Source organism: Pelmatolapia mariae, linkage group LG13 (assembly GCF_036321145.2).
Source record: "Pelmatolapia mariae isolate MD_Pm_ZW linkage group LG13, Pm_UMD_F_2, whole genome shotgun sequence".
In the NCBI taxonomy this organism is placed as follows: domain Eukaryota; kingdom Metazoa; phylum Chordata; class Actinopteri; order Cichliformes; family Cichlidae; genus Pelmatolapia; species Pelmatolapia mariae.
In genome coordinates, this window is record NC_086238.1 from 36,572,703 (window position 1) to 36,600,000 (window position 27,298).

General features: G+C 41.2%; 2 protein-coding genes across 2 annotated transcripts in view; both read right to left on the bottom strand.

Annotated features, from left to right (window-relative positions):
* slc18a2 (solute carrier family 18 member 2) overlaps positions 1-16,950 on the bottom strand; it is a 28,042-nt gene extending 11,092 nt beyond the window's left edge. Inside the window, exons 1-11 of the mRNA XM_063491855.1 lie at positions 16,738-16,950; positions 16,451-16,629; positions 14,375-14,708; positions 11,989-12,047; positions 11,812-11,895; positions 11,219-11,311; positions 10,797-10,886; positions 10,666-10,709; positions 5,518-5,578; positions 3,754-3,849; positions 2,602-2,680 (exon numbers count right to left, since the gene is read on the bottom strand). Of these exons, the coding sequence (XP_063347925.1) occupies positions 2,602-2,680; positions 3,754-3,849; positions 5,518-5,578; positions 10,666-10,709; positions 10,797-10,886; positions 11,219-11,311; positions 11,812-11,895; positions 11,989-12,047; positions 14,375-14,708; positions 16,451-16,583 (1,073 nt within the window). The 5' untranslated portion in view covers positions 16,584-16,629; positions 16,738-16,950. The remainder of the gene's footprint in view (positions 1-2,601; positions 2,681-3,753; positions 3,850-5,517; positions 5,579-10,665; positions 10,710-10,796; positions 10,887-11,218; positions 11,312-11,811; positions 11,896-11,988; positions 12,048-14,374; positions 14,709-16,450; positions 16,630-16,737) is intronic.
* A 2,509-nt stretch (positions 16,951-19,459) lies between these two features.
* Positions 19,460-27,298, bottom strand: part of kcnk18 (potassium channel, subfamily K, member 18) — a 12,917-nt gene continuing 5,078 nt past the window's right edge. The window contains exon 3 of the mRNA XM_063491131.1: positions 19,460-20,865. Within this exon, the coding sequence (XP_063347201.1) occupies positions 20,036-20,865 (830 nt within the window). The 3' untranslated portion in view covers positions 19,460-20,035. The remainder of the gene's footprint in view (positions 20,866-27,298) is intronic.

Here is a 27,298-nt window from a genome sequence, read left to right on the forward strand (position 1 = left end):
TGCATTTAAAATAAAAATAGCTGCAAAAAACTTTGTTGTTTGCCAAACTCAGTTACTCAAGACTTTTTTGACATTTTCATTGTAAGCGGGCTAAAGCAGTTAATTAAAAGTAGTCTAACATAAATATAAATGCTGTCATTTGATTATTTTAATAAACCATGTAACTTGGATGGATTAGATGCTGGCGTGACCACAGTGCACACGTCTGATGTCGCTCACAGTGGTCCAAGGGACCGCTCAGGGAGTTTCTGTGTTCGCTCAGACACATGAAAAATTAGAGGGAACATTGCTTGTAACTATGTAGTGTGAAATATTCAGACTGTGTCCAGAGTAAGATCTACAAACCTCCAATAAAAATCAATATTTTCACATAATCTAAAAGTTGTGAATAACAGCCACATGACAATGAGTGACAGTCATGTCATCCAACCAGTTCTAAAGATTATACAGCTGGGTTGAAAACATTCAAAGAAATCATGTTCATAGTGGAACAGATTGGTGGAAGAAGCGATCCCTTGGGCAGATATTGTTTTTGAGCAGTCTTCTGTTGAAGGGCAGCGAGGGGGGTGGCTGTAGCTCAGGAGGTAGAGCAGGTCTGCATGCCAAGTGTTGGGGGAGAGTTGCTATGTGATGCATCCATTGTAGTATAAATGTGTGACAATGTTTGAAAGCACATATGTGCTTGTGTGAATGGGTGAACGAGGCAAAAAAGTGTATTGAGTGTTCAGGTAGAGTAGAAAAGTGGTGTATAACAACCAGTACAAAGTCTTCTTGTGAACAGGGAGACAACCCAGTAAGAACATTTTTGGCACATATGCAGATACCCAGAGGTGGACCTAGTAGCTCCTATGAAGACTCATAAAAAGTACAATACCTGCTAAGTAACATAGCTGTTTTAACAATAAAATTGCAAGATGTGTTCAGTTTTCAGGGTGTATTCTTTGATTGTGCTTTGACACACTAGTCACCTCTGACTAGGGATGGGTACTGGTGTCCGGTGCCATGATGGCACCGGTTCTGACATGGTAGTAACCAGACCGAAAAGCAGCGCACATTTCGGTGCTTTATTTCGGTGCTTTTTTTTTTCCTGAGCCAATTCTAGCCAATCATTTTACATTTCCGAGTATAGTAGGCGGGCCCAGGTACGTACGTTCTTTTAGAGCAGAGCTACAGATTAAAAATGCCCAAGGCGAAGCGGTCAAAGTCTGGCTGTACTTCACAGCAAAAGATGCAAACTCAGCAGCCTGCAACAAGTGCTTTAAGGTGATACTGTGATACTGTCAAAGGAGGTAACACCTCAAATCCGATGAAACACCTGGCGACGCATAGCGGTTTTATTAAAGCCGAGAAATGCACCTTATTTGATAGCTTGCTGCGAGACCTCACACCAGCACATCTACTGCGGGTGTGGTGCCTGTTATCGGACCCGGAGTTAGCAACATCCCCCAAAAACCCGAAGAGTAGAGTCCTGGCCCCTAGCCCTGCCAGTGTAGCAGAAATGATGACGGATGATGATGGCAGCAGCAGCCGCTCTTCTCTGCGTGAGTAGCTTAATGTTGTTCGTGTGTAATTTACGTTGAGTAGGCTAACCACGTTATTACATTAATGCACGTAAGGTGAACTAGCAAACACCGTCGTAGTTACATGCGGCTGTCTTCTTGTTTGATGGCAGATACTCCCTTCACCCTGGCCAAAAAGGCTAAAATGACCAAAGAAAAAGTGGAAAACAGTTAAACATGAGAGGTTTTTGGACAAAGTTTGTTTTTTCCATTGATTAAGCACTGCTTCCAACCAAGAGTGATACCATATATGCCCTATAGCTGCAGAAAAGGCTAACATTGTTATCTTTTTACAAAAAAACAGCTGAACATGAGAGGTTTTTGGACCAATTTTGTGTTCTCCATTCTTTAAGCACCTGTTCGAGCACCGTTTAAGCACCGGCACCGTTTCAAAAGTACCGGTTTGGCACCGGTATCGGATAAAACCTAAACGATACCCATCCCTACCTCTGACATATAATACATGTTAAATATTGTGAAAAAGACTGTTTTAACCTTTTTTAACATGAGCTAACCCCAAGAATTCAAGACATGAGCTGTAGTCTTGTTGGTCACAGTTCTCTAATTTCTCAATGTGTACGCCCCTTATGGTACACCATGTACTTTTTTTCAACAAATCACTGATAATTAAGTCAAAAAACTCAAGAATGATTAAATGTGTTGGATGCCAAGTAAAGACTAAAATAAGTGTGTAACACGTGAGATTTTTATGTTTAAAAAAAAACAAACAAACATTATATATAAATATCACTTGTCTGGCAGTCTCTGTAGGGGTGAAGTTAGTAAACTGAACAGGTGATGTTCCGACTTTATGGTAGTACTAAAAACAGTTCTGGTGACTGGCATTAGCAGCAGTCTTAAAAGAATATAGCACTTGAGTCATAGACAGAAACGATAGATTCCCTGTATCGTCAAGGCTTCAATAAAGCCAGTCTCAGAAAAACTCAAAATGCTGAAAACTCATTTAGAGGAGCGGAAACAGATATGACAAAGCCACCAGGAGAGAGAGAGAGAAGCAGATAAAAGTAATTTCCCTTCCTACCTCCCCATTTTGTGTGCAAACGTGCCAAAGATGTTGGTTCCAATAAGGTAGGAGATGGATGCTGGTAAGAAAGCAACGCCTGTGGCAGAAACAGACACACACAGAGACATGAGAGGCTGAAGGTGTAGCCAGGATTCCCAGAGATAAGCAGATGTCTATCAGTGCCTCATCACTGAGCTGCTGTACATCTTCTATTGTCTGTAATGAAGACCTGTGCTTTCCACCTGCCAGCATCTGACACCCTAATATCCTGTTCCCCCTCATCCTTTTTATCTGACCTAGACTTTATATAAAGCTGGCTGCAGGAAGAAGCTAATAACAGCACAGACTACAGGAAGTCTTGGTATGGAAACTATCTGGCATGATGGCGAAGTGGCACTTTTACACGACATCACTATATATAAAATATAAATGTAGTATATAAATGAAATTAAAGTTTAGTTATATAGTGCCCAATCACAACAACATTCGCCTCAGGAAGCTTTGTGTAAAGCTACAGGTAAGGAGCCTCTGATATAGAGACAGCCCTCTATAAGAAAGCCCTTGGCGACAGCGGGAAGGAAGAACTCCCTTTTAGCCGGAGGAGATCTGTAGAAGAACGGCTCTTTTGAAACAGGAAGCAGGCGACCATACATGCATACAGTGTGAAACTGTGTGCAGATATTTACTGTGAAACAGATGAGTGGTATTCACACAGCAGTGCAAGGACACTTCTGTCTCTTTTCTCTGTTTGACTGCCTCCATGATATTTGTATGGAAATACTTTGCATGACTACCTAATTATAATCATTGTATACGAGCTCTAATGACTGTAAACAGTGGTTGACTGTGCTGTTACACAAAAATGATCATTCTGTTTGTGTAATTATAATACAACAGTTTTATTTTTTCCCGACAGACCTAATAGACTTTATCACGGACGTGTTAATTACATTTACTTGGGCGAGGATGTTGTGCTCTACAACAACAGAAGCAGCCCCAGTTTGGGTTGTAATCATAAACTTCATCTGCAACAAAAACTCAGCATTTACACCTTTCCAAGCTCAGTGGTACATGTGTGCTATTAAACTGCATTAGGATGCTCAGCAGTAGCTTTTATAAAGGTGCTGTAACAACATGTGTTTTGTGTGCAGAGCAGAGCTTTGTAAATACCGAGCTGCCATTTCCTGGCACACATGGTCTCCATCATCCAGATTGGCACAGTTGGCTCCATCATGCCAATAGCCATATTTCCAAAACAAATGGCACCTGGGGATGAAGATTGAAGATAAGTGCGGTGTCAATTATCGTCTGTTTTTAACCTGACGTTTTTCCACCAGCTCCGACGTCTACACGCGGACGAGCATACAAACAAAGCCTGCTTTCTTTCTTCCCATGTTGCCGCATAATTGACATGCAGGGAAAAGCTGACATATGACATTTCACAGACACAAGGAGCAAACAGCAGATGGACCAGGCTGAGTGTGATCCATTACACAGGTCTGCAAAAACAGAACATTGTTTCAGCTGCGTGGGGGATTTTTGGTCAATTTCATGTTTTTTGGGTCCTGAATCCAAAAATGATCTCCCTCCATCATGAAGTTATTTTTTTGCAAAACATGAAGAGTTTACATTAAAAAAAAGCACATCAGCAATGAAAATCAATATTTTAGTACAATGAACTATGCATCATTGTTGTGATTTCTTACCTTTGGCTATGAACAAAATAAACCTGGTTGGATGTGATCGTCTGAGCTCCTCACACCATCAAACCCACCGTACCCTCCCCCTCATTTCCTCCCTTCTATTTGTATTTCTCTCAAGTCTCACCCTTAGGAATATTACAGTAATGTAAGAAATCTTTATGGGATATGGGTTTTTGACTCAAGTACAGGATATCAGATTTCAGGTTAAAAAGGGAAATTGTACGCTTAACGACACTAAAAACACGAGTTTTGCAAGAAAACTGAACCAGATGGAAAACCTATAAGAAACAGTGATTTAACCCCCTGCAGCTTTGTGGTTGCAGACCTGTGTTATGAATGGAAATCACCCACAACAGTGTGTAAAAGGAGAGCGGTACAGGCCGAGCCAACCTCAGAGTTTGGTTGGTTTTCCTTTGGCAAAGATCATATCTGAGGAAAAGTCCACAGTATACGAAGGACCAGAATGACAGTGTCGCTCAAACAATAATCATTTGTCATATTCAGTCTTCCACAGAAGCTGTGACTTGAGTATGTTTGTGCTTGTGTAACTTGTGCTTTTTAAGGTAAATTAATAAATCAAGGCAAATATATTTCCTATGTATAACTTCTGCTTCTACATGTACCGTACTTGTTTTGCCCTGGAAAATTTGCCTTTGCTAAAGAAATAACTCTGCTGCTATAATCAACCCATTTGTGATTTTATTATGACTATTGTAGCAGACTATCTGACTATCGAGACAGTTATCGTCATAAAGAGTACTATGCAAAAGGCAAAGCTCACAATTCAACACTCCAAGCTCTAATGCTGCCTGAGGATGAGTGGGCCAGCAAAGATAATCCATGTCAGGGACCGTGGTGGATTCTGAACTCCCTGGATGCCCGAACTGTATAAATGTACACATGTACCCTTTGTACTACAAACATTACTACATCTCGACAGGGACATTCTTGAGCGTACCTATAAAAGCCAGAGGAAGTGGCACAGCTGTTTACTATGAGCAGCTGCGTTTGCAATAAGGTCACAGTGTTTATTTTGGTGGATTGATTGTGGAGCACTCACAACACAATTTGGAGCCATATTCTTTTCTGTGTGACCAACAAAGCAATTGCTGGCTCTCTGTTTGGCTGCTGTTTCCTTCTGTTCTCTTCCCAGTGCCATCAAAAACACAATATCTCACTGACATGATGTTTTGTCACATCTACTGTGTACTGTGTACTACCACTCCCTTACCTGCTGCTATTATTATATATGGATCCTTCATCAGTGTCAGCAGTGGGGTTCCCTTCTGACTCTGTGAGGAGGAGAGCATAACCACAGAGTTTATGCAGAAAGCTTGTAGAGCCACTGCCAACACAGCTGATCATTTTAGTAAACACAATCCTGATTCTTTGTTATACAAGTTTACACAGTTTAACTTAATTATATTGATATAGTTTCAAATCCCACCAACACTCATCTCTAGGTGCTTTGTAATGTACGTAATAGTTACTTCAGTTATGCAGTGCAACAGTTAGGACAAACGTTACCAACCACTGTGCCTAAAAAGTCTGTAATCAGACAGAGAATACTGCAATCACGCACCATGCTGCAATCATGACAAACACTTAAAAATAAGGTGAATAATATAAAATGAATAAATGTAGTGAGCCTAAGTAGCTGGCTTCAGTCTGAATAACCAGTCCATAAATTACTACTTGGGCCCAGTGGAACCAGTGGGGTTATTCTGCCTCGCTGCACGTCTCTGTGGAGCCTTAGTGACATGTCTAAAGATGTCCCTGAACATTTTAGGAGCAGCTAAGGTGACGCTTAGTAAAAGAATTCACTAATGAACTTAAGAAGATTCCACTGCTTTGCTTCCAATACTAGTTGTCTAGTTGGTTGCTATCTTCATTAATATTTTAGAACATGTGTCATCCAGAAAGGAACCAAAGTACCGTTCTCTCTTTGTTTCCTGAATGAGTCGTTGTTCAGTGTCCAGAAATGATGCACGGTGAGTCTTTAACCTCTTAAACTCCACAACTACAAACTCTGTGTCAACAATCTTGGCATCAAAATAAAGTGAATACTTGTGATTTCATCACAGCTGTAAATATTACAGGAGATGATGGAACATTAAAAAATACGATTTTTCTGTAGTGTTGCAGAAGAAGCTGCTAACCTCAAATGAACTGAAAATGTCACATTCCTCTTTGATCCCCACATTTCCCAGCATAACGTGCTGTATGATCCCTGTATGATCCCTGTATGATCCCTGTATGAATCCAAGTCTGATCCCTGCATGAATCCCTGTATGATCCCTGTATGAATCCCTGTATGAATCCCTGTATGATCCCTGCATGAATCCCTGTATGAATCCCTGTATGATCCCTGCATGAATCCCTGTATGATCCCTGTATGAATCCCTGTATGATCCCTGTATGAATCCCTGTATGAATCCCTGTCTGATCCCTGCATGAATCCCTGTATGAATCCCTGTATGATCCCTGCATGAATCCCTGTATGATCCCTGCATGAATCCCTGTATGATCCCTGTATGATCCCTGTATGATCCCTGTATGAATCCCTGTCTGATCCCTGTATGATCCCTGTATGAATCCCTGTCTGATCCCTGTATGACCCCTGTATGATCCCTGTATGAATCCCTGTATGAATCCCTGTATGATCCCTGTATGATCCCTGTATGAATCCCTGTCTGATCCCTGCATGAATCCCTGTATGATCCCTGCATGAATCCCTGTATGATCCCTGTATGATCCCTGTATGAATCCCTGTATGATCCCTGTATGATCCCTGTATGAATCCCTGTCTGATCCCTGCATGAATCCCTGCATGAATCCCTGCATGATCCCTGTATGATCCCTGTGTGATCCCTGCATGAATCCCTGCATGAATCCCTGTATGAATCCCTGTCTGATCCCTGTATGATCCCTGTATGAATCCCTGTCTGATCCCTGTATGATCCCTGTATGAATCCCTGTATGAATCCCTGTATGATCCCTGTATGATCCCTGTATGAATCCCTGTCTGATCCCTGCATGAATCCCTGTATGATCCCTGCATGAATCCCTGTATGATCCCTGTATGATCCCTGTATGATCCCTGTATGAATCCCTGTCTGATCCCTGTATGATCCCTGTATGTATCCCTGTCTGATCCCTGCATGAATCCCTGCATGAATCCCTGTATGATCCCTGTATGATCCCTGTATGAATCCCTGTATGACTCCCTGTATGATCCCTGTATGATCCCTGTATGAATCCCTGTATGATCCCTGTATGATCCGTGTATGAATCCCTGTCTGATCCCTGCATGAATCCCTGTATGAATCCCTGTATGATCCCTGTATGATCCCTGTATGAATCCCTGTCTGATCCCTGCATGAATCCCTGTATGATCCCTGTATGATCCCTGTATGAATCCCTGTATGATCCCTGCATGAATCCCTGTATGATCCCTGTATGATCCCTGCATGAATCCCTGTATGATCCCTGTATGATCCCTGCATGAATCCCTGTATGATCCCTGTATGATCCCTGTATGATCCCTGTATGATCCCTGTATGATCCCTGCATGAATCCCTGTATGATCCCTGTCTGATCCCTGCATGAATCCCTGTATGATCCCTGTATGATCCCTGTATGAATCCCTGTATGACTCCCTGTATGATCCCTGTATGATCCCTGTATGAATCCCTGTATGATCCCTGTATGATCCGTGTATGAATCCCTGTCTGATCCCTGCATGAATCCCTGTATGAATCCCTGTATGATCCCTGTATGATCCCTGTATGAATCCCTGTCTGATCCCTGCATGAATCCCTGTATGATCCCTGTATGATCCCTGTATGAATCCCTGTATGATCCCTGCATGAATCCCTGTATGATCCCTGTATGATCCCTGCATGAATCCCTGTATGATCCCTGTATGATCCCTGCATGAATCCCTGTATGATCCCTGTATGATCCCTGTATGATCCCTGCATGAATCCCTGTATGAATCCCTGTATGATCCCTGTATGATCCCTGCATGAATCCCTGTATGATCCCTGTATGATCCCTGTATGAATCCCTGTATGATCCCTGTATGATCCCTGTATGAATCCCTGTATGATCCCTGTATGATCCCTGCATGATCCCTGCATGAATCCCTGTATGATCCCTGTATGATCCCTGTATGATCCCTGTATGAATCTCTGTATGATCCCTGCATGAATCCCTGTATGATCCCTGCATGAATCCCTGCATGATCCCTGCATGAATCCCTGTATGATCCCTGTATGATCCCTGTATGATCCCTGCATGAATCCCTGTATGAATCCCTGTATGATCCCTGTATGATCCCTGCATGAATCCCTGTATGATCCCTGCATGAATCCCTGTATGATCCCTGCATGAATCCCTGTATGAATCCCTGTATGATCCCTGTATGATCCCTGCATGAATCCCTGCATGAATCCCTGTATGATCCCTGTATGATCCCTGTATGATCCCTGTATGATCCCTGTATGATCCCTGCATGAATCCCTGTATGATCCCTGTATGATCCCTGTATGATCCCTGTATGAATCCCTGTATGATGCCTGCATGAATCCCTGTATGAATCCCTGTATGAATCCCTGTATGATCCCTGTATGATCCCTGTATGATCCCTGCATGAATCCCTGTATGATCCCTGTATGATCCCTGCATGAATCCCTGTATGATCCCTGTATGATCCCTGCATGAATCCCTGTATGATCCCTGTATGATCCCTGCATGAATCCCTGTATGATCCCTGCATGAATCCCTGTATGATCCCTGTATGATCCCCGCATGAATCCCCGTATGAATCCCTGTATGATCCCTGTATGATCCCTGTATGAATCCCTGTCTGATCCCTGCATGAATCCCTGTATGATCCCTGTCTGATCCCTGCATGAATCCCTGTATGATCCCTGTATGATCCCTGCATGAATCCCTGTATGATCCCTGTATGAATCCCTGTCTGATCCCTGCATGAATCCCTGTATGATCCCTGTCTGATCCCTGCATGAATCCCTGTATGATCCCTGTATGTTCCCTGCATGAATCCCTGTATGATCCCTGTATGATCCCTGTATGATCCCTGCATGAATCCCTGTATGAATCCCTGTATGATCCCTGTATGATCCCTGCATGAATCCCTGTATGATCCCTGCATGAATCCCTGTATGAATCCCTGTATGATCCCTGTATGATCCCTGTATGATCCCTGCATGAATCCCTGTATGATCCCTGTATGATCCCTGCATGAATCCCTGTATGATCCCTGCATGAATCCCTGCATGATCCCTGCATGAATCCCTGTATGATCCCTGTATGATCCCTGTATGATCCCTGCATGAATCCCTGTATGAATCCCTGTATGATCCCTGTATGATCCCTGCATGAATCCCTGTATGAATCCCTGTATGATCCCTGTATGATCCCTGCATGAATCCCTGCATGAATCCCTGTATGATCCCTGTATGATCCCTGTATGATCCCTGTATGATCCCTGCATGAATCCCTGTATGATCCCTGTATGATCCCTGTATGATCCCTGTATGAATCCCTGTATGATGCCTGCATGAATCCCTGTATGAATCCCTGTATGATCCCTGTATGATCCCTGTATGATCCCTGTATGATCCCTGCATGAATCCCTGTATGATCCCTGTATGATCCCTGCATGAATCCCTGTATGATCCCTGCATGAATCCCTGTATGATCCCTGTATGATCCCCGCATGAATCCCTGTATGAATCCCTGTATGATCCCTGTATGATCCCTGTATGAATCCCTGTCTGATCCCTGCATGAATCCCTGTATGATCCCTGTATGATCCCTGCATGAATCCCTGTATGATCCCTGTATGTTCCCTGCATGAATCCCTGTATGATCCCTGTATGGATGCATGCACTTTCTTTGTGATTCCAGGACTGAGCCACACGTTTCCCTTTCTCGACCTCTGCAGTGAGGAAAACTGCATTTCTTTTGTGTTTTCTTTTTTGTCATCAGAAAAAACTTAAATTGTAATTTTATAGACATATGATGACATAAGAGATCGTTACCATCCATTCGTGGCTAAAGGTGGAAGTGGACATGAGGCTCCTGGACATTTTTTACAGTAAAAGAAGGTTCCATAAACATAATTAAAATAACGTATTCTGATTATGGCCCTGTGTGTATGCACACAGTCTGAACATGCATGTCCACAGGGTGGAGCAGGTGTTATGTTGCGTGTCTCGCAGCTTCTCTGTTCTCACTCCATGCTGTGTATTTACTGAAATAGTCTTTAGCACGTTCTGCAGCTGTAAAGGTCATCTTAATGAAGGCAGATCGTTTACAGGAAATGAGTTATCAAAGTAGGGACACTCACCTCTGGTGTCACCTTGGTGGGCTGAAGAATAAAAAGCTGCAGAGCTGTGAAGACAGTGGAGTGATGTAAATCTCTATCAGAGATTAGCAGGCACGACTTAGTTTGGATACAAAGAAGCAACACAACTATACCTCCATCAAACATAGCCAAGAATGCCAAAATAAGGAAAGGAGCTGTCTTCCCAACAAACTCATACATCACGCTGCCAAATGGGGGTCCAACTGTGAAGAAAAGGCTGAATGGTGAGTAATGGACAAATCCACAGTGCACTCAGGATGCCACAAAGCTCAGGCTGTGTCTGCTTATTTCTTTATTTCCTGTGTAGAAATGACAGCTTCACTGTTGTCATCAATTATGTATGCATCAGTAGAAGCTGCAGCATGGACAGTTCATCAGTTCACATGTGAATGCAACACTGTAGCAATTCTCAGACAAAGCAGACTTTATATGTGTTTTCATTGTGCTATCATTTATTTGGAGTTTTATGTAAAGATCCAGTGAATATTTCAGACTTGGTCATCTTTACAGAGTAACTGAGAAGCTACACACATACCTAACACTCCTAATGCCAAACCTCCCAAGGCAATGCCAATGGCATGACCTCTCTCCTCATCATCTGTGTACACACTGGCGAGCATTCCCATCCCTGAAAAACACACAGTTGTATGGATCAGGAGATGGAAATTCAGAACAGACAGAAAAAGATCAGAACGTGTTTGTTTCAGCAGGAGCGCTGCAGGCCAATGTGTGCGACACGCAACATACAGGCCATTGTACTGTTGCTCTATAAGAGCAGGAAACAACAGCTGCTCAGTGACTCACAATAGAAATACAAAAACAAATGAAACTCGAGTTGTTGGGCACAGATCTGTTGGAGCGCTGAGCGCACATCAGATTATAACTTCATCATTTGTTTTATGTCATCTTCCAGTTTAATCTAGTTTATTATCAAGTCAATGATGATCTGTTCTCACACCCAAACAAGTAGATGTTGCAGATATGCTTCAGGCCTTCAAACAGAAAGTTTCCTATAAATCCATAATGGGATGATGATTTTAAATAGAGAGGCTCTACACAATGAATGAATGTTAATCCATTCACATATATAGAACAGTGAATATTTAAAGATTGATGAGGAGATCATACCGGCCACAGATGAGCAGGACGAACCCACGCCTTGAAGCGATCTGGCCAGAAACAGCAGAGCGTAGCTCGATGAGAAGGCAAACACTTCACAACAGGACAACAACACAAACAAAGAACCATCAGACATGATGCAAAACTGCTGCTTCTCATCATGAACATCTGTTTGCTGGAACTTACTGATAGTAGAGATGAACATTATACAGAAGCCAGCAAATATGGGAAGCTGGTAACCTATCCTGAAGGGACACAGAGGATAAAAGGCAGACATTAGAAATGTCCAACATAAGTCTTTATCTTTAGCTTAGAAAAGAGACATTTATAATAACATCAGTGGAAGATGACTCAGTCACAGCTGCAGAAATTCATAAGAATAAATAAAGAAAGCATTGGTTTGATGGATAGTTATTAAATGAGTGAGAGTGTGGTCCAAAACAGCACGTAGCACAATAATGTAATATCATTAATAAACTTGATAGATAGCAAAGGATTTGACAAACCATAAGGTACTTTTGCATGTGGCGTTCTCTTTTAAATGTTAGCCTGTTAACCAAAACAGTGGAGGAAGATTAAAAGGCTGAAAGCTGCCATCCACATCAAAACAAAATCATAGCTTAGATACCTGACATGCTTGACTGGCCTTGTATTGTCCTCCATCAGCAGAGAAGGTGACTAAGAAGCCGTAATAGGACCATATTCTTTGCTTCAATTACAGCATATGTGGGTGTCTGTATGAGACACTAAATGTTGCCTTTCAGGTGGAGTTACGCTTTTCCCTCAACGTCTAATTCACCGTTTGGAAAATGTTCTCTCACCATCAGCAGGATTTCAAATCATTCAGGACCGTTCAAATGTGGTTTTCACCAACATGATAACATCTTACATGTCTCAGGTCATGTGTTTTATTCAGGTTCAGTTTAGTCACACCCCACGGTGGACTCTCACGTCGACAGCCGATGGATGGTTGAGCCATGGACATTTATGAAACCTTGTCTAATTTTAATGAAATAGTGACAACAGCTAATCTAACTCCATCAGTTACTCTGTAACCATGCAACAGAAATCTGGTTGAAGGCTGAAAACCAGGACAAGGCTGGACTGTAAAATAAAGTAAAACTAGGACTTCACTCTGTAGAGTCTACACGAACGGATTTATCTTATCTGAAATCTGAACTCAAGGGAGCTAGTAAAACGCCAGTTAGTACAGCAGACTGTTGTACTAACAGGTGTAAGCTGAGTTTGAGTTTTAGGCACAGTCACCTCATGTTTCACCAAGCAGCAATAATGCAGTGATAATGTTAGATAATCTTTGCTTCTGACACTTATGTTCTAAGACATAAGCTTAATACTAGAGTTTGGTTCCTTCATCATGTATAACATCTGCAACAGTGGAAGCTGGAAATCCTCAACCATGGCACTGACTGCACTTTACATTAATATCTTTCTCCCACAATATAAAAAAGGTCATTTTAAAAGAATTTATTTTAATTCTTCAAGAATCTAAAAAATATTTTAAAAAGCGGGTTTTTAATGTAGGCCTTTGAATATTCAAGTGTTCAAGTGAAGTGACTGATTCACTGTGGAGCTACCCATGTATGAACAATCAGACACACACGTGCAGAAACGTATAATCAGGAATTCTGCTCTATTTAGTTCAGTCGGACGGCTGTAGCTGACACGGCACCATCAAAGACACGTCGACCTCACGCGTTCACCATGTTTTCCTACCAAGAACTTAAAATGGGAGTCTGCTCCTTCTCTCGTCTTAGATAAGACCATAAGTGGAATTCTACATTGTCCTCTCTTGACACAAATTTGAACCAAAATGTTGCCTCAGGCAAGCAGGAAGCCTCTACAGTCTGACAGGAAGCCAGTCCTACTGTCATCCTGTCAGACTGTCTTCACTAATCATTTCCTTTCACTGGGCTGGTTTCAGTCATTATGCAAATGTGCTGTTTATAAGATTGAAACCTGCAGTCAGCTGAGACTGAAGAAGTCACTTGGATGACGACGAAACGTTTCTCCCACAAAACGCTACGTCCAGATGAACAGAATCAACTTTTGGAGATTTACTTACCTGGATGATTGAGAATGCATCAAGACGTTTCCTTTGGTTATTTTCTGTCTTTTTTAAAAATGTTTTTGCAACATGTTATAGAATCTCTACTCTGTTACTCTTTTCGTTGCTTTGGATCTTTTCTTGAATCTTCACAGTATTACCTCAGTCAGCTTATGTGATTCTGATACACATGCATTTAAAACATTGCGTTCTCCCAGAAATCCATCGTCATGCTGTTTCCCTGAGTATTGTTTGTCATTTAAATGAAAGATAGAAAAAACCATTGACCTGACAGAATACACATAGATTGTACTTTAAGATGACAAACATGTAGGATCTAATTTAACTGTGCAAGAGATGCAAGAACTTTGAGTATTTTTTGAATGAATATTTGGCATGCTTCTACAAAAGTGACAAGACGCGTAATGCCTCCTAAATCTAAGGTGATCAGCTGAATGACTACCGTATACATTGACAAAGAAACACAGAGTAATTACAAAGACCTACCTGTTTGTGATTGGCCCTACAAACGGGTTGGTAATCAGTTGCACGGTGGCCTTGGAAGCAAACAGCATTCCTACTTTGACATTTTCATTAATCAGCTTGTTGGTGGACCGGGGGCAGTCGGTTGAGTTTGGTGGGAGCTGTGTACCAGTAGGGGTCAGAGGGAGCAGGTCAGTAGTCCTAGCTGTGGTGTTGAACCCAGACAACCTAACAGTGTTATCGTATAAGGACACAATGCTTTGGAAGGATGCTGGAGAATCCTGCTTCGGTGCCGTGTTGTTCTTAAGCACGTCTGTCGACTCATCCAGAGTGTACAGGTAGCTGGGAATGATGGGAACTGGTGGGTATAAAGAGGAGAGAGAGAACCAATATACTGAAATCTGACATGAAAGGCTGACTAATGCTAATCCAGACTTCATTGCAACGTATGACAACAGAGAAGAAAGTTAAGAGTGATTTCTGTAGGAACTGTACAAACCTCAAACTCTCAGTGCTTCGGCTGACACCCTCGAGAGTTTATTGTTTTACATTTGGAAAAACGCTCCAAATATGAATACATGTAACCATTTTTACATTTACAAACAAAACAAAGCAATAATCCTGCTTTCTAACAAGGGGAAAATCCTGTGGTTGCAAAGAGACACTGGATAGAGAAGACGGTCAAATGATTTGATCTGAGTAACAGTTTCCTGATGTGTAAACTATGGTCCCCATTAAAATAAAAAAGAATGATAAAGCAGATTATACTATTACTGTGTGATTGAGAAGCTGCCAGCCAGCTCGTGCATTCACAGTGGTGCAAGCTAACCACATCCATCTTTTGTATACAGTCTATGTTTGAACAGATTGGCAGATGCAAATTAGCCATTAAAAACCATACAAACAAACAGCTGTCATACTCAGAGCACTAAATATTTACACATGAATTAATGAGGATCAACTACATCCTGCATGCTGTGCACAAGCTGGCCTGGTGTCACCTTCTTTCTGCTCTCCTCTCTTTCACTCACCGTGCATTTATGCCGCTCTTAAATGTCATTAACTTTGTGTCTCCTCTCTCCTGCGGGCTCTGCTTTGTCCCTCTATATCTTACTGTGGGTCGTAGCTCTGACGCTGCACATTCTGATTATCAGTCTCTGGTTTATTGGCTCCACCAAGCATCAGCCTTATTGTTGCATTGTTAATTTTTCTCAGTGTTCATCTTCCTCATCCTGTTAAAAATATACTTTGGCTTGGAGTAAACTGGGTGTGTCCATTTACACGCATTTATTGTTTTTACACATATTCGTAAATATGTTTATTTATTTCTTATCTGTATGTATTTTGCTTTCGTGACTGTTCTTCATAAACTGGACCTCGTATTTAAATCGTTTTGACTCTGACCTGTTGTATCTTGTTGGGACTTCCTGGTTAAATAACGATTAAATTAAATTAAAATGACAGACCAAAAATCGAGCTTTGCTATTAAATTCATAAAACGTGAAAATGTGCTCATAGAGGCTTTTATCCATTTTTTTCCTGCACTTATGGAAAACTGTAGGTCATCACACAGAGATGTGTGATGAATATGTTATAATTAACATTTAATGCAGCCAAACTATCAGTAACATTCTGCCATGTTACAAAGAAAGTAATTATAAATAGATAATTTCATAGATGTTTTATTTGTTTGTAAAACAGACCTGAAGGGAATCTAAATCTGTTCTTTTCGAAAGAGCAGGTCGTACATAAGAAGCACAGTCAGAGATGTGTTTCCTCCTACAGTAAGAACTGCTTTGGCAGGTAGCTCAAAGCTGACATTAAATCCGATCTTTCTGTATGTTTTTCTAATGGAGAGCAGTCGGACGTCAGTACATCTCAAACCAAACTGTGAAGTTAAACATGTGCTAGCAGCGTCTACATAGCTCTACCGTTCAAACGCCGTCATTTAATTGGATGAGGCAGATTTTGGTAGATATTAAAATGAAGTGCACAAGAAGCGCCTCTTTGAGACGTCTGACAGGCAAACCTGACTACCTGTTGCACAAAGAGAGAGCGCGGAGCAAGAAACTTTACAGAGAAGGTGAGAAAAGCACCTACCGACCACCGTCAGCAGCATGTTGTCCAGAAGCAGAGCGACAAAAACAATGAAGAGAATCAGTTTCCTCGATTGTCTCTCCTCTCTGAGCCATTTGAGCAAATTAAACTGCCGGAGTGCGTCTAATCCCCCCATGGCGCAAGTCCCGAAAAGCGCAATGCAATCGAAAAGGTAAGTACTCCTGGAAAGAGACGAGCGGCAATGATGGGTCAGTAACTTACAAATAAATATCAGCTTTTTAAAACTGATGATAAGTTAGTAAAAGAGAAAGTGAGCGCTGAAATCTTACCTCAGATGTGTAAGGACGAGCTGGAGAGGCGAGAGATGGGAGGAGATGATGAGGTCTTTCTACTGACTGGACCCGCTGTTGACGTCATACCCCTTTATGTGTAGATACCTGATAAAACACTTTAAACAATAGACACAAGGACGCAAACGGGACAAAACCTACAGCTGGGCTTCAGGTCACTCATCAGATATACTGACTACTGTTCGAGCTCCTGAGCTGAGTAACTACAACACTGCTGTGCTGTTACACATGTGTAATGTGTAACAGCACAGCAGTGTAATGGTTACAACAGCCGGAACATTAATGGTGTCACAGGTTTGCTTTCAGTGCAGTTTATATGGCACCATTTTACAACATCCTAATGTCAAGGTGCTGCTTCATGTACTAAGATAAGACCCTGCTATCTGACAGGCAGCCCGTTTCTGTGACTAGTTGTGGGTGGCGATGTAAGCAGACACCTTAATTCATGCAAGCACGTTTTTTCGTAGCTACTGTTCACTCACATTTATAATTGGTTAGCATCTTGCCCGAGGACATGGAAACACAAACCTGCTGATTAGTAGGTGACCTGCTCCTGATGTACAGCCATACATGAAGAACAATCCAGCCCTGAGGTGATATACAGCCTGACACTAACTAACTTTGTGTAACCTCCCTCTCCACTGCCAGCTGCTTCTTAGTTTATGTTGTAACTAATGAGCAAAACATGTAATAATACATTAAACATGTAAAACATGCCTAAGTGGACAAAACAGAGTTTGTTAACAAATTCAATCATGTGGAAAATGCTTTTATTGAACACAGCACTAACTTTAGCATCATTGATACAAGCACAGATCGTGAACAAGTCCATATTGTCAGTGTTTCTAGCAGGCACAGTTTATTGAAGTGTAATATTCACACATCATGAACATTCTTGACTCATTTTACAGCTCGTCAAATGTAACATTGCATCTTTATTGATGCTGCTTAATGTTCAGGCTGTTGGAGGACTTCCTGTGATGCACTGAGCATGTTCACAACATTCACTTATTTTTTTTCCAACTATGCCTGTGTATGTCTCTGCAGCACACTTTGTCTATACCCTCCTGTAGTTTGTGTTTTCTCCTGTTTGTGGTTCACAACCTCTTTCTGCTTCTTTCTTCTCTTTTATTTTCTGTGTCCCTCCTTTGCTCTCTTCATGTTGAAAGACAGACTTCATCACCACCGTCCGAGTTCTTGCTCAGATGGGATTATCTGATGATTGGGGTTCTGTCTCATTTCTAATATCATAGGGTGCTACAAAATATAGCACCTGGGAAAACTGGAGCTATAGAACAAACTGAGCTCAGTGGAACTGAAACCAGTCCACCCATTTTCTGGAGTTGGTCCCAGCTGTAATCAATCACAGGGCTAGCACAGAGGCAGACAACAATGCACCTTCATACTCACACCTACAGATTAACCTAGAAAACTGGCACCAGACCACATGACCGCTCCACCTTACCACTGCAAAGAGATTCAAATGTTTACAAAGTTTTCTGTATTGCTCATGAGCAGCCACACTAAGCGCTTTGCAACATGTTCTCTAACATGTGTCTCTTTTATTTTTCTATGCATTTCTCTTGTTTTGTATTTTGATTGTGTTTATTTCTCCTGTTTGATATTTGTTCCTGCTGTCTGTTTATATTTTATTCCATGCATGCACAGTTTCATTGCACATGTACAATGACAATAAAGGGCTATTCTATTCTAGTCTATTCTATTCTATTCTATTCTAAGACAGTACAATAAAGTGTATGATCCTAGTATTGTGTCATTTTGTGTCCTCTTGCTGTGGTGATTGCACTCATTGGTTGTAGCCAGATTTCAGCCAAATTCAGCTAAATGTTCGTCAGTACCGTGAGCCCAACACTTATCATGTGTAGAGTTTATTTGAGGTCAACAAGGATTGCTGCTTCAAACAAAGTCATGAAGCAAAGATAAAACAGCTGCTCAGTACTGTGGGATATTTAAACCTGCTACAGCTAAGCTGCATCAGGCTTAAATATTATAACAGTCTATGTTTAAAGTTAATACTGCAGATTTGGTCATGTTAGAACAATGTTGTCTATACTTCTTTATTGTAAGCATAGTGGTAGGTAGAGATGTGCTGTTAAAACCTTCACTAGTAACCCAGCTAGCAGTGCTAAAACTGGTTTAGTGCTTTAGGCTTGACGTGTTCTCTCGGTGGCACCTGCTGGACAAAACACGTTACTGCATGAATGTATGACTTCAGTTCTAATGAAGAAATGCTTGACAGACCATCCTAAACAAATATATATAACTTTTTAAAACTGTGTGAACATTCGGTTAAACATGCTGAGACTTAGAAAAAAGTGAGTGAATGAGACAATAAAGTGCTTTAAGTGCTCAAAATGAGAAAAACACTACATAAATACTACACCATACCATGATGCTACGTGAATTCTGTTTCATTTGTTTATTTCTTCAGTATTTAGTTTATCTGTTGTCACGTCTTTATTGAGAATGTGAGGATGGATGACACACTGCTGCAGACCATGGGTACAAATAAACTAACCTGTTCCTGAAGCACAGCGGTAAGTTTGCTCACTTACAAAGACATCAACAGTTTATCATTTGTATGGTAGTTTCATTTTAATAGAGAGAGAAGACTATCAACCAAAAATCCAGAAAAACAAACACATTGCATAAAAGTTAAATAAATAAATTGATTTGCATGTTACTGAGTGAAATATTTGAGCACCTACAGCCTCGCCAATGGTTATCAAAAGACATCCGGACAAGACTGCAGACCTGTATAAGGCAGGTGAGAAGGTGACAACTGTTGTTGTGATTCTTCTTTTTATAGGTTTGACATGCATCTCTTTTCCCTCAGCCAGAACACTGAAGATGGGTGGGTCTTCCAGCATGACAATGACCCGAAACATACCACTAAGGCAACAAAGGTATGGCTAAAAAAGAAGCAGATTAAGGTCATGGAGTGGCTTAGCCAGTCTCCAGTCCAATTCCTTAAATCCCAATCACATTAATAACTTATGTGTAGCTAACTGATGTATAAGGCAACCACAACGACATGGAAAACTCCTTGTGATTCACTGTCTCCATGTAGAAACAAACGTTTAGCATCATTATTACAGCTGTGAAAATGTAAACTTCCTTCAGCGCGCAATCGTGAAGGGCACATGCAACTTTTTCCTTTACTCATGCTTGTAAGAAAAAAGGCATGCAACTCCTACTGGCTCCTGATATGGGCCTGTTTCAAAACCAAGAGTGAGGCAGAGACTCTCTCGGTGACCTAATCCTTTTTGCTATTCTTAAAGGTTTCCACATTTCCTCTGCTGATGAACTTGACACATTGGCGGTAACAGCTTACAATTCGTGTTTGGCTCAATTTAAAAGCCATGGACATGATAGCCATGCCGACAATGATGAACAGCGAGGTAAGCATGAAGAACTTGGGGTGCTTGGGTATAATATCACCAAAACCAATGGTAGTGAGGGTGATGAAGCAAAAGTAATAGGGATCAAAGTCTTTAAAATCAGTTTCCCAGATTGGCAGAATCAAGCCCCCAAAGCAAATGTAGGCAAAGACGATGAAAAGAATGAGCACAAAGGGGACATTCAGTGTTTCCATTTCATCTCCTAATCCTGTGAAATCCCACAAGGCATATCCTTTGGGTGGTGGTGGCAGACGGTCAAGTTCTGGGCAGGACAGCGTCCTGAGCAGTGGACCCTTTCTCAGTAAATTCTCTCTGGCAAGAATCTTTTCAAAAATCTCTTTGTTGTTTTGAAGCTGGATGGACTTGTGCCGTACATCTGCCTGGCTGCGGAGCACCTGTCGGATGTCGAGGGGCTCGCGGATCACAACGTCATGGCTGAAGACAAAAGTACCATCCTCCAGGACCTGGCGCCTCGAGTCTCTCTCCTCAGTCTTCCATGGGGACCAGGTACGGGAGAAGAGGTTTTTGGAAAGGGTGTGAGCATGGATGTAGGCTCTAGACATCACCATAGCAAGGAAGTCTCCAACATCGAGGATGACCAGAAGCATAAGAGGGATGCCCACCATGGCATAGAAGACACAAGCCACCTTACCAGGCAGGGTGACGGGATAGATCTCCCCATAACCTGAAACAACAGACATTTTAAAGCTGTAATTAAACTGTTAATTATAGGACTGGCTTTTGGTAACGTTTGTGTAGTAGGAAAAATGTGACAGTTAGAAAACAACAAAGCTCCTGATCAACAAACTCTGACGTGAAGAAAAGAAACTTTGTAGCTGCTCCATCCACCACTGTGTGTTTTACACATGTGCAGCAACCAACAACAAGTTGTTTTCAAACATGCAGATGAACTGTTAGCTTAGTCTGATGCATGTTTTAATTATACAGCTTGATGAAGGCTGACGTCAGCTGGCCTGTTTTACATGGAGTCTACAGGGGGCACGAGATGTACTAGACCATGCTTATTTCAAGGTTTTCATAACATTTTCACATTGAAAGTAAAATCATATAAAATACTGTCTCTATTAAATTACAGTAACATTTAAAAATATGAATATAAAAGGTTTTTTCACAAGCCAGTAAAAATGTACATGATAACATCTTGTTTTTAACAGCACAGACACGTTGCATCAAAGCACAGGACAAACTTCAGACTCATTCACACTTAAACACAAACACTCAGAGTAAAGATCCATTTTTATTACATATTTATCTGATTTTATTTGACTTTGACTCTACTTGAGAGTATTTATATATTTTTGCATTTAAGAAAATGTTTTCTTTAAAAAATAACATTTAATATGGTAAGTAAATGCAAAAGGTTTTTTTTGTTTTTGACAAATGAAATGGACGAAGCAAAAAACACTGAAATTTCTCAAATGGAAACCAATGAGCAGTTCATTTTGAAACACCTGTGTTTTTCCTCTTTTAATATTTATTATTGCTCCTGAATAAGACAAAAGTGTTTCTTGTCTGATTACTCAATTCATGATGGAAAATAGATGAATCAATTACTAAAATAATCAATAGCTGCTGGCCTAATAACAACTAATAATTAAATGCTGAGAGCAATATAAATACATAGTGAGTAAAAAAGTTAATTGAAGAAGAAACACTCAATGCATCACAGGAATCCCCAGCAGTAACTCAGGGAGGATTCAGGGTCACCTGGTCCAGCCCTAACTATATGCTTTAGCAAAAAGGAAAGTTTGAAGCCTGATCTTAAAAGTAGAGATAGTGTCTGTCTCCTGAATCCAAACTGGAAGCTGGTTCCACAGAAGAGGGGCCTGAAAACTGAAGGCTCTGCCTCCCATTCTACTTTTAAATACTCTAGGAACAACAAGTAAGCCTGCAGTGCGAGAGCGAAGTGCTCTAATAGGGTGATATGGTACTACAAGGTCATTAAGATAAGATGGGGCCTGATTATTTAAGACCTTGTATGTGAGGAGCAGGATTTTGAATTCTGGATTTAACAGGAAGCCAATGAAGGGAAGCCAATACAGGAGAAATCTGCTCTCTCTTTCTAGTCCCTGTCAGGACTCTTGCTGCAGCATTTTGGATTAGCTGAAGGCTTTTCAGGGAGTTTTTAGGACTTCCTGATAATAATGAATTACAGTAGTCCAGCCTGGAAGTAATAAATGCATGAACTAGTTTTTCAGCATCACTCTGAGACAGGATATTTCTAACTTTAGAGATGTTGCACAAATGGAAGAAAGCAGTCTTACATATTTGTTTAATATGTGCATTGAAGGACATGTCCTGGTCAAAAATGACTCCAAGGTTCCTCACAGTGTTACTGGAGGCCAAGGTAATGCCATCCAGAGTAAGAATCTGCTTAGATACCATATTTCTAAGATTTTCAGGGCCGAGTACAATAACCTCAGTTTGATCTGAATTAAGAAGCAGAAAGTTAGCGGCCATCCAGGTCTTTATGTCTTTAAGACATTCCTGCAGTTTAACTCATTGGTGTGTGTTATCTGGCTTCATGGACAGATAGAGCTGGGTGTCATCTGCATAGCAGTGAAAATGTATGCTATGTCTTCTAATGATGCTGCCTAAGGGAAGCATGTATAATGTAAACAGAATTGGTCCTAGCACTGAACCCTGTGGAACTCCATAATTAACCTCAGTGTGTGAAGAGGACTCTCCATTTACATGCACAAATTGGAGTCTATTATGGTTATCTCTTCATCACCAGATAGCGGGCGGTATCTCTCAGGGAGGAAGTGAACTTTTTGTCCTTAAAAGTTGATGTGCAGGAAAGAGGAAAAATGGGAAAGGATAAGGATTTGAGAAGTTTGACAAAGAGCAAACTGTGACTGTTAGACAACAGGACACAAGGAAGGAAAAGTGGTGAGCCAGCAGTAGTCATGGCTAGCTGAAGACCGCAGAAGCAGAATGAACACACACCACCTACAACAATAATCGTTGTGGTAGATCCTGATCCAATCAAGCGTCTGTGGCATGTGCACAGCCAAGAAGTCTGATTCTCACCTTGCAACTTACAGGACTTAAGGATCTGTTACCAACATTTTTCATGCACCTGCTTTAGGCTTGCGGGTGAATGTTTCTGTAAAGGTTTCTAGTGACTGTCTTCTTTGAAACTCAGCTCTAGTCATTTACTCGTGTCTTGGCAGTTGTTCTGGGGTCTTTCTGGGACAGATCTCACATCAGTTATTGGCATGATGCTTTCTGAAGTGACTGCTCCAACCCTTCATGAAGTTTTTATACTGTGTGTAAACTGAAACATAACCCTGTTCCCTATCATAATACACTTTGATTTGACAAGCTTTGAGCTCAGCAAAGTTAAAGCACATTACTGGTTTGTGTTATGGCAGGTTTTCAGGGGGCTAATAATTTTGACCCTGGTAATTTTTTTCCTGAAATAATTCAGGTATTGTGTGACAATGGAAATAATTTATGTTTTTAAAAGAGAACTAGTATGTTGGTCTGTTCAAAAAAGCCCTTGAGAAATTTTTGACAAATTGCACTCGTGCTGTGAGCCATGAACGAAGTCTTCAGCTTACAAGGCAACACAGTAGACAATGTTCCTCTGAACCTCTACAACCTCTAATAAGCTTTTTTGCGGTTATGTAAAAGGCCTTCTCCTCTGGAAGTGCCTCGTCTTTGGAGATTTGTGGGCTTTCTCTAGCTGCTAAGCCATTAGCAATTAGATCTCTTTACCACTTGTGATGTGTTTGACAGTAACACTAATGTATCTACACAAGGCTCTTACACATCAAACCAGGTCAGTTCCAGATAAGAAGAATTGTTTACTCAGCACTTACAATATAACCATAACAAATTCATCAATAATTATTCATCATAACGATAAATTATGAATAAGGAATAGCAACAGAATCACCTGTGGAAATCATGGCAGATTCATGTAATTCTAATTTGTACATTTCTGACAGCGTCCATCCATCTACCCTTTATCCTCTGCTGATCCAACTCAGGCTGAGAGGTGCTGGAGCCCATCCCAGCTGATCAGCAGTCCATCACAGGGAGACACAGACAACAGTTCACATTCACACTAATGGGCAGTTTGGAGTGAACTTAACCCCACTCACTGCCTCATAGCAGGAAGGTCCCGGTTTCAACGCCGCCATCTGGGTGGGCCCTTCCTTTGTATCTTCTGCCTGTGTCCATGCGAGTTCTGCGTGGGTTAGTTAGTGGGGTTCCTAATGTATATTAATCAAAACCTTTTGGTTTTTGTGAAAAATAGCTTCCGAAAAAAATGTATTAAGTCACAGTGACATTAACAGTTTGAAAACATTTTTGATATTAAAAACATATGTTCAGTATGTAAATTTTGAGTTAGATCATTCAGATTTGAAATGATTGACTTATTAGAGCAATACAGTTTGACCTTAACACTCCCTTAAATATAAACATAGAAGCCAAGGAGTCAGGAGTAAACATCCTCTTTAGGTCTGTAGTTGGGCACTGGGGTGGCGGAGGAGTGGAAGCACCACAGGCAGTAACACTGACATGTCAGAGGGACAGAATAGAAACTACAGGTAACTGAAAACTGTGCCTGGTATCTGACATGACGACAGTAAAACACACAGTGCACAGTTGTTAGCACTGCTATCTCACAGCAGGTTATTCCTGGGCTTAAACCTGGGGAAGGTGAAGGTTGATGCTGCCTATGTCAGCCCAAGACAGTCTTACAAAAGATATCGTTAATCTCAAGATCGTCAATTCCAGGTTAAAAAAAGGCTTAAAAAATGAAAAACAAAGTTGTTTGCTGAACTTGCTCACAGGGTTTGATCCATTTCTCATAATTAACATATCAAATTTTAGTTATCGTTCAAAATATTATTTATATTTTGTGAGTATATACTGACATTAACTCCTGATAATCAAAAACCAAAGCAAGTCAACATCTTTAGACTCCCGTGGGAAAATGGCCAACACAAATTCAGACATTTAGCCTTAGCTGAACTTGGCAAGCCACTCTTATCAATCAAAGATGATCAGTTCTGGCTCTTACAAAAACAAATAACAAACAACAAACAAACAAAACTTTGCAGTAGACAAAACCCCCACATAGGCGTCAAACTAGAGAATCAACCAGACAGTGGGCGACATCACAGTAGTTATGTCTGTGCATGATGTAAAGAGCAGCACTCTGCAGCTGACTTCTAACTGACAGCATGCAGACATTCACATCGGGAAACATTTTTAATGTGTTCTGATGTTAAACGATGGCTGACTGACTAGTTTACCTCAGTCACGTGTGGTGGTAAACACAGCTTGGTTCCATTTGGGATGTGTAGCTGCTGCATGATTTGCGGGCTGTTTCTCGTTGTCAACATAATAAGTTTCGTAGCTCCACTCCCGGACATCAAGTGCAGTAGGCTTCTGATTAGTTTTAGAAAGTGCCTTTGCAAAGTGTACCAACAGAAGAGTCAGTGATCTTTGTGGCACTGGTCCCAAGCACACTTACAGAGCCTCAGATATCCCAACAATCCCAATCCCAGCGACCATCTGATCATTAGACATTGATAAAGAAAGACATGATTTGTTCTTGGATGTTTGCTTGTTTGACTGATTTTTTTATTGTATTAAATTAGTTAAAAATATGCTCAGTGAGTAACATAATTTCAAGTACTGACAGCACTGTAACACCTTCAAAGAAGGGGGCTTATAAATTCTGAATGTACACTTTTGGAGGTGCATGTAGTCCGTGCTGTGGGAGGAGATGACATTTAAAGTCTGTAAGCATCCAATACATTTGGTCATTTGACTGAAGTAACTCTCGCTCAGATGGAGAGACGCTGTGTTTGAGGAGAGGCATCATTTCCGTGAAGCCTGAACAAAGCCCAGAGTCATACAGTCATTAATTAACCAGGCTATCTGCTGCTGTGGTTACTAATGTTTAGAGAGGTCACTCGCTTTATGAGGAAACATCTATGCACACAATGATTATATTATAATCACTACTGCAGACAGTGACTGGGGAGAAATAACAAATCTACTATCAAATACATTCTGACCTTAGTAAACACACAAGACCCTAAAACAACGTGTTCTGGCTCCACGCAGCAAACCATTTACCTTTGACTCTGCCTGACATCACAGCTGTCTAAGGCAACCTTGACTGTTTGAATAATGAATTAAATCCCTGCGAATGGAGGTGGCAACACTGAATACAACACCTGAAATTATATAAACAATTAAAAATGCTATTATGAGACAGTTTATTGTGTATTGTATTACTATGAGCATACTGGTATCCTGTTGATTTTAGCACTCTTGTTTTCAGCCCATCATCTGCCTCGGGTTTTGTGTGTATTCTTTGTTTTTACATTATAAACATAACCAGCTCTGCACACAAGCATACACCATACATACATATATATGTACCTTACATGGGAAGTACGTTTAGTGCCTGACAACGTCAATACTGCAATATCAGCACACAGCCATTAGCACAAAAGTGCATCAAGCCACAAGTAAGGCAGACCACAGCAAATGAAGACTGACCAGAGAAGAGTAACAAGTCAATAATGCTCAGTATCACAGGCTTGGTTTTAAAGGCCTTATTAGTGCTGCATCACGATGTCACACTAGCAAAGGTAAACAAATGTAGAATGTGTAAAAATGTTTTCTTTAAAACAAGACAAAACACACATGTGATATTGCTATTAGAAATTACAATAAGAAGTCATTTTCTATGGTAGTTTCACCTTAAAGGAGAAAGAGAGAGAGTGTCAACTAAATATCTGAGCAGCTGGGGTAGAAGGGCCTCGGTCAGGGTCATGTGCAAAGCAACCCTGGAGCTCTGTCAGAGTCACCATTGGGTTCTCTTGACCAAGGAACTCCTTGACCAAGGCGTTGGCAAAATGGACCTGAATGACTCTCAGACCATAAGAAACAACATTCATTGATTCAGTGAAACAAAGATTGAACTTTTTGGCCTCTTTGGATGGATGGATGGATGGATGGATGGACGGACGGATGGATAGACGGATGGAAGGACAGATGGATGGATGGACGGATGGATGGATGGATGGATGCGTGGATGGATGGACGGACGGATGGATGGA